We start from the raw sequence: 12,972 nt of genomic DNA on the forward strand, positions 1-12,972 counted from the left end.
TATATTTCTATACTGCTTACCATATCCTTCTGCCAATCTCTCTGATATTGGGAGGGGACCTCGAGCACCGAATTGATGAGAATAGTTTACCAATGCTTCTTTAACCACTTTGTAGCCACATAGTATAACCACTGGTGAATTTCCCAGCCAAACGGTGAAGACTGGACCATACTGCTTACACAGCTGTAACAGAATATATCATTTATAGGTGATAATGTCACTTTTTAGGTAATCAATTTGGATAAAAAATAAATGCAATCTCATCGCTTAAATGAAAGTTTGTGTGCTGACACACACACACACACACACACACACACACACACACAGCACTTTATATAATGATATGTATGCATGTTTACATGTTATGTATATTGTGTTTAAAATAAAAAAAAGTGTGATGTCTATGGTCCTGCTAGGAGGGCGGAGTCAGCCACAGAAGCGATAAACAGTTTTCAATAAACTGATTCAAACTTGCAGGGAAGAAGAGGTGCCCTTGGGAGCAGGAGCCGGGCAGCAGATCACTCCATTGCCTCCTCTACAGGGGTGGAACTACTGGCTGTGCAGACGATGGGATATTGCGTGCCAGGGGGTGGTGGGGAAGGGGGGCTGAAGGATAGGATCTCTGTTGCGGATCCAATCCGCATCCCCTAGTGACAGCCGCTGCCTGCGCCTGTCACACATACCCCTGGCAGCATGTTGTCGGTGTTACGGCCCTGCCGCTCTTCCACACTTCCCTCCGCGACTGTAGGGGAAGACATAGCAGCAGTCTGCAGTGCCACCCACCCACCCTTCCCTCTTCTCTGCTATGCTTCCCTCCCTCATAGCAGCAACAGCAGCCCGGCAGGCATAGCCGATACACCGGAGGAGCCAGCCAGGCATGGGCAGAGCCTGAAGCAGCTCTACAGGTAGACAGTACACTTTCAGTAATGATGTGTGCTGGGGACGGGTATGATGGTATGCTAATGTGTGCTGGAGAAGGGTGGGGGGTTGTGACATCTAAATGTGTGCTGGAGAAGGGGGGTGTCATATAAATGTGCGCTGGGGAAGGTGGGGGTCATGTAAATGTGTGCTGGTGGGAGGGACATGTTAAATGTGTCCTGGGGGGTGGGGTGGGGTGAAGATGATGTGTTTAAGTGTGCTGGAATGGGGTTGGTTAGTATCATATTACAAATAGTGTTCACGTTGGGCTGTTTTGGACCGTTTTTTAAAGTGAAAAATGCACTTTGCCCCTTTAGCAGTGCCCTGCTAGAGCACCCTGTCTGTCCATCCCTGTGAATAGATGCCGGTCACATACAGACGATATATATTCATGTTACCAGTGTGCTTGGGGGAAGACCAGAATCCACATAGATGCCCAGTGATGATGTCGGTGGCACTGCCTGCCTCCAACTGTGAAGTTAATGGGTCTGGCCAGCCACCCTCATGCTGCACAATGTACCTCAGCACCCTGCCCTGATCCTAGAATGATCACTTAAATGGTGTGTGGGGGGGGGGCAAAGCATATTTTTGCACCTGGGTCCACAACTCGCTAGTTCCGCCTCTGCGCGTCAAGTTACGCCTCTGGCACACAATACAATAGTAAATTCAAAGATGACAGTCAGGGAAGATTAAAAACTAGGAAGTTGATGTGAATGCTTGCCATTTTAATGTTTTACAGAGGCTAAGTTAGTTATTTAATATACTTTTCATCAGTCTGCCAAATAAGTACATGCATAGATCAAATTCCACTCTCTCCCTCTCTCTCATGTTCTAATATTAGTAAGGTCTGAACATGCGATACTATATACACCACTGTGTGGCACCACTGATGTCTTTAATAATATTGGTGGTTCAATGAAAATGAACGACCCACAGGTAAATAAACACTGATGACGAATGATATGTTGTAAGCAGGGCTTAAAGTGGTCAGGGAAAGGTGGTGGAACTCATTTCCCCTAATACTGACCCCCCACCCCCTGATTAGGCTGCCTGCACATGTTACATCTGCCCCACCTGCAGTGCACATAGTTTTGCCCATTTTCCAAACAAATTTGTACTGCGATCAGATCTGAATAAGGGCCTTGGGTTATGTGTAGTCCATAACCCAAGGAAAAAAAGAATGTGCAGGCAGGTATTTCTGAACTAGATTGCATGTACTCTGTAATTGACTACTGTAGTATAGTAAAAAATCAGGTTTAGTTAAAATGTGTGTAGTCCATAACCCAAGGCAAAAAAGAATGTGCAGGCAGGTATTTCTGAACTAGATTGCATGTACTCTGTAATTGACTACTGTAGTATAGTAAAAAATCAGGTTTAGTTAAAATCTCATGTAGTTCAAATTGCACCCATTGTACAATCCAAGTTGTATAGCACAAATTGTATGTCTCAAATCGTACCTAGCACACTTCTCACAATGGGGCAGATGTATTAAGCCTGGTGAAGAGATAAAGGGGGTTATTCTGGTTCCATCTCAGATGTACAAAACCATGTGCACTGCAGGGCAGGGCTGGTGCAAGCCCGGTTAGGGCCCAAGGCTACCCCATGCATGCCCCGCCCCCTCCCCAACAGGGGAGGGTGCGGGCGCTGTCCAGCGGGGGGACAGCGGATTGCCTCCATGGTAGCTCTATGGCCGGGCTCCGGGGGGAGGGTGGGGTGTGTGGCCGCTACAGGGGAGGAGGGACTGAGGGTGCTGTCCAGCCAAGGGCGGGGGGGGAGCTGCGGGGCAGGCCAGCTGAGTGCTGACTAGCTGGCGGGGGGCTGGGGGCCTGACAGAGGCAGCAAGTTTTACAGGGGGGGGCTCCGGTGGGTGGGAAATCACTCACCTGCTTGGCAGATCGATGCTGCAGCTTCTCCTTCCTCCGGCTCTCCAGTCTCCTCTGCGGTAGCTTTCCTGCTGCTGGCCTGCAGCTCACTACCGCCCTCCAGTGGCAGTCGCCTTAGGCAAATTCCTAAACCTGCCTAGTGGTGGCGCCGGCCCTGCTGCAGGGGGGCAGATGTAAAATGTGCAGAGAGAACAAGATTTGGGTGAGTTATTTTGTTTCTGTGCAGGGAAAATACTGACTGCTTTATTTTTCCACTGCAATATATATATATCTCACTTTGAAGTAAAACCCCACCCAGGGGCAAACGCAGGATTTTCAGAAGGGGGATTCCAGAGGGGCGGAGCAAAGCACGGAGATGGACACTTAGGTGACCCAGTTTATGCCGGGTCAGTTAAAGTATTATAGATAGACCAAATGTATATAAATAATAATAATAATAATTTTATATATATATATATATATATATATATATATATATATATATACAGCAGTGTGGGTGGGCGTCACTCGTGTAGACCCAATGTATATAAATAATAATATATATATATATATGTATATATACATACATACATACATACATACATACATTCATTCATTCATTCATACATACAGGGGCATCAACAGCAGTGTAGACCCCTGGGCATAGCAATGTATTGGGGCCCCTACCGATCCTCCAGCGGTAGGGGTGGGGGAAGCTTTGATGTCCCGCGGGTGGTAGGGGATATTAAATCAACCGCTCAGCATGTAGGGCCTGGATCAGTAATTTCCACTAATTTCCCCTTTACTGCACAGATGGTGGGAGATGGAGTGGGAGAAGGGGGCATTGGGCTGAATGAAGGGGCCTTGATACATAACTTCCAGGGTTGTACAGGATGTTTAATACGCAGAGGAGGGGTGTATAGTGGAGTGGGCTTATTATTCATAATTTTGTGGTGGGAGGACAGCTTGCTTGACTGCAGATATCTCCAGTTCCCGGAAATAGATTTCTTAGATTTTAATGGAATTAAAAACTAGAGAATCCCACCTACCAAATGGTATTGGGGACTAGGGAATCAGAGTTCAGGAGGCAGAGCAATCTGCCAACGAGTATATAAAACTACATACCAGGTGTGTGGAGCTACTAGTGTCAATCCAAGGGGGAGAGTCCCAGCTTTTGGAATATAACCTCAGAAAAGTCAGACAGAACCTGAAATATCTGACTGGGAAGAGCAATTAGCAGGCTTGGATGAGGACCCCTATTTTGAAGTCAGATATCTCTGGTTCCCAAGGGCCGATTTTTAAAATTCTTGTACCCATGGAAATAGGGGACCCTCAGCTTTCAGTCTAGACTCCTGGGGGGGTTTCTGGGTGCTCAGAAACCCCCCCTGCGTGCGCTACTGCCACCCAAATCTAACTCTCTCTGCACAAGTAACATCTACTCCACCTGCAGTGCACATGGTTTTGTCCATCTTCCCCATTGTGTGGGCTCCATTAATTTTCCTCACAGGGAATACCTGGGCTGAATACTTTCCCACCACAACCCTGTTGTTCTATAACCTTGCCAAGTATGTCACAATACTCGTCAGGTGAGATTCCTCCTAATGCTACTATTAGCTTACTTGCCTGTTAGCTCTTTTTTTTTAAATGGCTGTATAAAGTGGATATATTTAACATAGCTGGACAAGAGTGACAACTGTACAGTACAATACAATTCAATAGTTACAAATGTAGTCACCCATAAATCAATAGGAACATTAAAAAAAATGTCACAGTGGCATAATGTTACAGTGAAGATCAGATAATACAGCTGAAAGAACCCAGAACCTAGAAGAGAGACCCTGGAAGTAAACCCAAACTAATACCCATTTTACCTTAAAGCAATTTCCCAGGTTAGTGCTCGGTCAACCTGGGTCAGCCTCCATGTAAATGGCCCCCTTAAAAATAACCCAGGTCCAAAGAACCAGCTTGGAAAATGCTACAGATTGAACACGGATAAGTCCCGTGGATGGGACAGGATGCAAACCAGGTCTGCTGCTGTCTGCATGGCTATGCACTCAGCAGCATTGCTGAGGAGAAGGTGAAGCAATGCCGCCTGTATTGGTATGTCATCCATTCACTGCTCAGATGGAGGCTAGGGGCTGCCCAGCAGCAGCTTTCCTGGGTGTTGGGCTTGCTCCCAGCATGATGTAAGCACTGCTGAGGTCCCAAATGGTGGAATTCCTGGGGCTTGGAGATGAAGGGTCCATTCCCGGGTCTGGCCTGGATTGGAACACTGTTCCAAATACTGTGTCTGACCTGGGATTTTGGTGTCAAAACAGTATTAAGGAGATGGGGGGATCTTGCACAGCCATTCTGATAAGATACCAGGTGGTATTATTAAGACTTGATAAATTTGTTTTCTGGATGTTAATTGGAGGATGTCTATATAAGATTGCCTATTTAAGAGTATCTCCTTCAATTTAATTTAAATAAAAATTAACACAGTGGTATTTGACAATGGCCCTTATTCACATCTGATTGCAGTAAAAATGTGTTCTCAAAATGGACAAAAACATGTGCACTGCAGGTGGGGCAGATGTAACATGTGCAGAGAGAATTAGATTTGGGTGGGGTGTGTTGAAACTGAAATCTAACATGAAGTGTAAAAATAATGCAGCCAGTATTTATTAAAAAAACTAAAGCTGGGTACACATATATACAATCGTTGTGCCGTTCTTCCGTTCTGGGTCAGACCGCCATTCAATTGTATAGGTGTGTACGCTGTCCCGATTCCCTCTGTACGATCGATAAACGGGCAAATACAGTCTTGTCCATCCATACTCGGTCGGTCAAAGGTTCAGTGCGGTTTAATATTCATCCGACAGGACGGGCGCATATCGGAACAAAAGTGTGTATGCACGTTTGATCGATATGCTGGCCGTTCTTGCGACTATACTGGCAAAATTGGAACACCCATGTGGGCATTCCATAGCTACATGATCTCTCCTACAGCACAAGAAGCGTTCACCTCTCCCTATAGCATTTCAATAGGGAGTATATATAAAATATATATATGTATATCTGCTATGATCTGTTATCAGATACGGGTGGTAAGCGTCTAAATTTTACTCAGCCGGCAGGGTGTCTATGGTCAGATACAGGTGGTAAGCATCTAAATTTTACTCAGCCGGCAGGGTGACTATGGTCAGATAGGTTGGTAAGCGTCTTTTGGTTTTTGAATGCCCTTAACCCAGCCCATTATGATAATTTTGTTTATATATGACGTGTCAATAGCCCAAATCAAGAGAGTGTGTACAGTGGTACAATCTTTTTCTTGCAACTGTTTGGACGGGAGTACATCGGACGTCGCAAGTAAAATTATACAGGTGTGTACGCGCGTATCGACTGTTGTTTGTGGACCGTCCGTCATGACGTCTATGGTCGGTCGAACGGTCGCAAGAAAACAGGAATTGTATAGATGTGTACCCAGCTTAACTCACACAAATCTAAAGGTGCCCACACACAAGAAAGATCTGCGATCGTAAGATGTGCGCATAAATTAGCCTTCAAATCTTTTGCCTGTCCTGGACAAAAGATTTCAAGGAAAGAGCACATCTTTACCAAAGATTTTTCTTAAGATCCCGTGTGCGTTGCTATGGATCTTTTGTTAAATCTTCTGATCTTTCATGCAGCACGTAAGATTAGAAGATTTAGCAAAAGATCCACGGGAGCGCGCATCTGACCGAAATTGCCCAATTTTTGACAGACTCTCGGTAAACATCGGATATATCGGACGATTTATCGGAAATCGATCAAAAAATTGTTCTAGTGTGTGGGGACCTTAACTCTCTCTACACATGTTACATCTGCCCCACCTGTAGTGCACATGGTGTTGCCCATTTTGAGAACAAATTTGTACTGCGATCAGATCTGCATAAAGGGCCAATGTGTGTTAAAAATCCAGCCCTCTAAATTAGTTTTCTTACCCGCAGCACTTCAGTGTAGGCTTTTTTGCTATCTAAAGGTGCCCACACACTAGAAAGATCTGCGATCATAAGATGTGTGCATAAATTAAGGCCCCCATACACTATGCGATTTTGGGCCGATTTCGGCACTTGGGCCGATAAATCGCGAGAAATTGGCCCAAAATCGTATGCGTGTGATCATTTTATCTGATCCGATGCGCGGTCCCGTGCGCATCAGATCAGATCAGGAGGTCGGACGTGCAGAAGGTACGATGACGTCCGACCTGCGGGCGGGCAGCAGCAGAGGGGTGCCGGTGACAGTGGGGCGAGCGGCGGTGATGTGTATTTGTGCCGCAGTGGGCAGGCAGCAGCAGAGGGGTGCCGGGATATGTATGTGCGCCACAGCGGGCGGGCAGCAGCGGAGGGGTGCCGTTGACAGTGGAGCGGGCAGCAGTGATATGTATGTGCGCTGCAGCGCGTGGGGGGGGGGTGACAGTGAGGCGGGCATCGGTTATATGTATGTGCGGGGCGGGTGCCGTAACAGTGAGGCGGGCGGCGGTGATATGTGTGCGTGCCAAAGTGGGCGGGGGAGCAGCGGTTATTACAACTTGTCAAATGACTGTCCGGCTTCCGCTGGGAAGAAGGCCGCTGATTGGCTGAGAGTGCTCTATCTCAGCCAATCATAAACCGGACAGTCATTTGACATGCTATTTCAAAGTTGTAATAGCCGTCCACTGTCACTGGCACCCGCCTGCTGCGGAGCACAAACATATCAACGCTGCCTGCCCCGCTGTCACCGGAAACCCCCCCCCCCCCCGCTGCTGCCTGCCCCCACTACTGCCGCTGTCCCCCACCTGATCCTCACCACCCTGCAGCTCTCCGGGTTTTTTTGCATGCGATTATCACATGTAAAAAATGGCACATCAAGTGCCAAATTGTATGTGAGCCACCCGGGGAGCTGCCAGGCGGCTCGCAGGTGAATTGGGTCCGACTTGTCCTCTCTGGCACAGTAAGTACACCGATTACACATATTTGCAATATTTATTTATTTAGTTAAAATGTAAAAAGGTAGCATGTCATAGAAATTCAGTAGATCATGTCATCCTGCCAATCCACAGAGCCTACACCATTAAAGTACTCTCTTAGGGGAAAAGGGAAGGGATGGTGACCGGTGCACAAGTGGTTGAAAATATATCTATTAGAAAGAAATGTAAGATTCCACAATAGCAAGTAAGTTTAGGGAGAAGGTTAAACTCCCTGGTTTTAAACAATTTTTCTAGTGGAGGTGCACCCTGGAGAGTAAAATAGGTTACTGGAGGGAAAAGAGAAAAGACTCTCTCTTTGTTGGGGCACTCTTTATCAGTTATAGTTTAAATGGTAATATGGTAATATCACATGGATGGAAGGTGAGTGAACCACACAACTCACTTGCCACTATGCTGCCATGAAGGCATCAGACTATAAATACTAGAAAACAATGTGTTCAGGAGAGCAGAGCTGGAGCGCCCTAAAGCGGGGCTCCCTCTTTGTCCTGTTTGTGAAAAGGTTAAATTGATTAAAATATAGCTTTTATTGATCAATTATAAAAAATATACTAGACAAACATGTAAACAGGACATAGACATATATACAAATAGACAAACATGTATGCAACAGTATATATATATATATATATCTCCGCGTATATAGCCAAATATAACCTGAGGGAGCTACGTCCCACAAGCTACTATGTTCCTCAGGTCTGGTATGAGGAGGGCATATATATCCACAATTCAATTGATCTGGTACCAGAATTAAACACAAACAACAGTTATTGCTAGAGTATTGCCACTATGTGTAGCTCCGTGTATATAGCAAAATAGAGCCTGGATACGGTTGGAGCTGGGAGAGAAGGTGTATCGAGTGTTGGATCCCCTTGACAAGGTTGCCCACACTCACACTCTGTCTCAGCACCTACTTCGTCCCTTAGGTCTGGTTTAACTAGAGACCAGTATCCAAGGGATAGTGTGTATAATGTTCTTTACACATTCAAACAAATGTTGCAATTTTTTGCAACAAAATTACTGACACAGTTAATCCTAGATAGGAAGGAATGTGCCCATCATATATACACACAAAGTTCCTCTTTTACATTAATGGTCCTGTCACTGCCACGGATAGTATATACATCCACAATTGAAATGTTCTGGTACCAGTATTCAACACATTCAATAGCTGTTGCTAAGGTATTGTAGCTAAAATTCTAACACCATAGGAAAAAGAATGTGTTAGTTAATTCTCTTATGCATGGAATCTTCCTTAGCATATTATGGTCCTGTTGCTGCCACGGAGGGCATAGAAATCAGCTAAAAATTCTATATCCAATATACAATATAGCAGAGCGGTCAGTATATGTAACAGGAATATGCACACTTTGTGTTAATTAATTCTCAATGCATGGAATCTTCCTTTGCATATTGTGGTCCTGTTGCTGCCACGGAGGGCATAAAAACTGAAAATTCAAAAATCCACTGGAAATTCTATATCCAATATACAGTGCAGCAGAACAGTTAGTATATGTAACAGAAATATGCACACTTTAGAGGGTATCAGTACATGGTATCCACTAATGTTTGTCTTATTGACTGTATACTTTTTAACCCCCTGCTCAACCAAGGGGACCCTGGGTCAAATGGGGGGGTATAGTGATGTGCCACTTTCTTTAGGTGTCACCTGTTACTATTTCGGGATAGGGTAAACCAAGATAAAGAATAGTATAAGGAATAGTCTGATGATCCCTTGGGGTTGTAGTGAGGTACTCCCAAACCGACTTTATATACCCGAGCAAAAAAGGTTGTGGGGCCTGGTCTCAACGGAGAAGGTCTCCCTTTCCGTCAGGCAAGTCCCTCGTCCAATGGTCAAGCTGCCACCTAGGTGGGCTTTTGTGGGTATTGTGGGGGAATACCTCCCCCTGGGGTTCTCAGGGAAAGTGCAGATGGCTCAGCGGGCCCTTGGGTGCCAGGCGGCTGCTGCCCAGCTTTATATACCTCTCCGTCAGGATGGAATTAATACATAGTTTTCTGAAGAGGTCTCCCTTCTTCAAAAAGTGCTTTCTACACCACTGACTGGCTGCCACCCGTTTTGTCCGGGTGGGCCCTTAGGGTATGGCGGGTGAGCGGGCCTGTGTGCACATAAAGGGGGTTCCTAGCTAAGGAGCCAATAAGAGGGGGTACTGCTGCCCAGTGATGTCCCTGTGCCCTCCTGTCTAGAAAAAAATTCCAACACAGGGTGGTTTTTAAGGATCGATTCTGGGTGAGTGGCCCCCGAAGCAGGGAGAGAACCCAGAACGGGGCTTAGGAGTAGTGTCGGGTTGTATGCTGCTGTCCTCCACATGTAACTGAGTACAGAGGTGGGGGGTGAGCGATACTGGATAGAGGATCCCGACAGAAAAGGTAAGTTGTAAAGAGAGATTGGGGAAATGATGGTCCCGATGTCGACAGGGGCTGCGGGAGTTGACAAAGTGTAACACCCAGAGTTTTGGCAGGTACTCCCACTAATACTGTTGCTGTGTATCCCAGTGGTGAGCAGCGGGTGGGGGGTGCACTGAGAGTGACTGCGTGGCCTGGTTGTTGGGCATATACTGGCGGTGCTAATGTGTCGGCATCTGTTTGCAAGCGGGACCTGTCACCTGCCGGCAAAAGGAGGGTACCTTTGCGTGCGCTGCTGCGCCTGTGATCTCCTGCACCGTCTAAAGTGTCCCCGCCGCTGGTTTACCTCTATGTAGGCATCCTTGCGGTCGGAGCACCGCTGCTGCCCACTGTAGGCACCGGCAGTCTGTTCCCGTCTACTGTGTGTGCGGGTGAGTGCGTCTTACCCGGAGAGGTTAAGACGCTGCTAGCTGTTACTGCTGCTGTGTGGAGGCGCGCTGTAAGGGCGTCACTCCGCTATTACCAACGATCGTTTCACCTGGGGTCAGGCTTCTTCAGGGTCAGTGTATACACTGACCCTGAAGAAGCCTGACCCCAGGTGAAACGATCGTTGGTAATAGCGGTATACTCCGCTATTACCAACGATCGTTTCACCTGGGGTCAGGCTTCTTCAGGGTCAGTGTATACACTGACCCTGAAGAAGCCTGACCCCAGGTGAAACGATCGTTGGTAATAGCGGAGTGACGCCCTTACAGCGCGCCTCCACACAGCAGCAGTAACAGCTAGCAGCGTCTTAACCTCTCCGGGTAAGACGCACTCACCCGCACACACAGTAGACGGGAACAGACTGCCGGTGCCTACAGTGGGCAGCAGCGGTGCTCCGACCGCAAGGATGCCTACATAGAGGTAAACCAGCGGCGGGGACACTTTAGACGGTGCAGGAGATCACAGGCGCAGCAGCGCACGCAAAGGTACCCTCCTTTTGCCGGCAGGTGACAGGTCCCGCTTGCAAACAGATGCCGACACATTAGCACCGCCAGTATATGCCCAACAACCAGGCCACGCAGTCACTCTCAGTGCACCCCCCACCCGCTGCTCACCACTGGGATACACAGCAACAGTATTAGTGGGAGTACCTGCCAAAACTCTGGGTGTTACACTTTGTCAACTCCCGCAGCCCCTGTCGACATCGGGACCATCATTTCCCCAATCTCTCTTTACAACTTACCTTTTCTGTCGGGATCCTCTATCCAGTATCGCTCACCCCCCACCTCTGTACTCAGTTACATGTGGAGGACAGCAGCATACAACCCGACACTACTCCTAAGCCCCGTTCTGGGTTCTCTCCCTGCTTCGGGGGCCACTCACCCAGAATCGATCCTTAAAAACCACCCTGTGTTGGAATTTTTTTCTAGACAGGAGGGCACAGGGACATCACTGGGCAGCAGTACCCCCTCTTATTGGCTCCTTAGCTAGGAACCCCCTTTATGTGCACACAGGCCCGCTCACCCGCCATACCCTAAGGGCCCACCCGGACAAAACGGGTGGCAGCCAGTCAGTGGTGTAGAAAGCACTTTTTGAAGAAGGGAGACCTCTTCAGAAAACTATGTATTAATTCCATCCTGACGGAGAGGTATATAAAGCTGGGCAGCAGCCGCCTGGCACCCAAGGGCCCGCTGAGCCATCTGCACTTTCCCTGAGAACCCCAGGGGGAGGTATTCCCCCACAATACCCACAAAAGCCCACCTAGGTGGCAGCTTGACCATTGGACGAGGGACTTGCCTGACGGAAAGGGAGACCTTCTCCGTTGAGACCAGGCCCCACAACCTTTTTTGCTCGGGTATATAAAGTCGGTTTGGGAGTACCTCACTACAACCCCAAGGGATCATCAGACTATTCCTTATACTATTCTTTATCTTGGTTTACCCTATCCCGAAATAGTAACAGGTGACACCTAAAGAAAGTGGCACATCACTATACCCCCCCATTTGACCCAGGGTCCCCTTGGTTGAGCAGGGGGTTAAAAAGTATACAGTCAATAAGACAAACATTAGTGGATACCATGTACTGATACCCTCTAAAGTGTGCATATTTCTGTTACATATACTAACTGTTCTGCTGCACTGTATATTGGATATAGAATTTCCAGTGGATTTTTGAATTTTCAGTTTTTATGCCCTCCGTGGCAGCAACAGGACCACAATATGCAAAGGAAGATTCCATGCATTGAGAATTAATTAACACAAAGTGTGCATATTCCTGTTACATATACTGACCGCTCTGCTATATTGTATATTGGATATAGAATTTTTAGCTGATTTCTATGCCCTCCGTGGCAGCAACAGGACCATAATATGCTAAGGAAGATTCCATGCATAAGAGAATTAACTAACACATTCTTTTTCCTATGGTGTTAGAATTTTAGCTACAATACCTTAGCAACAGCTATTGAATGTGTTGAATACTGGTACCAGAACATTTCAATTGTGGATGTATATACTATCCGTGGCAGTGACAGGACCATTAATGTAAAAGAGGAACTTTGTGTGTATATATGATGGGCACATTCCTTCCTATCTAGGATTAACTGTGTCAGTAATTTTGTTGCAAAAAATTGCAACATTTGTTTGAATGTGTAAAGAACATTATACACACTATCCCTTGGATACTGGTCTCTAGTTAAACCAGACCTAAGGGACGAAGTAGGTGCTGAGACAGAGTGTGAGTGTGGGCAACCTTGTCAAGGGGATCCAACACTCGATACACCTTCTCTCCCAGCTCCAACCGTATCCAGGCTCTATTTTGCTATATACACGGAGCTACACATAGTGGCAATACTCT

General features: G+C 46.9%; 1 protein-coding gene across 2 annotated transcripts in view; it reads right to left on the reverse strand.

The window, feature by feature from the left end:
* LOC146008963 (cytochrome P450 2C20-like) overlaps positions 1-12,972 on the reverse strand; it is a 111,162-nt gene that overhangs the window by 61,619 nt on the left and 36,571 nt on the right. For both annotated transcript variants that reach the window (XM_083148842.1, XM_083148843.1), the window contains one exon: positions 21-183. In XM_083148842.1, coding sequence (XP_083004968.1) covers positions 21-183 — 163 coding nt within the window. The remainder of the gene's footprint in view (positions 1-20; positions 184-12,972) is intronic.

This window comes from Crinia signifera, chromosome 6 (genome assembly GCF_055691185.1).
Source record: "Crinia signifera chromosome 6, ASM5569118v1, whole genome shotgun sequence".
NCBI lineage: Eukaryota > Metazoa > Chordata > Amphibia > Anura > Myobatrachidae > Crinia > Crinia signifera.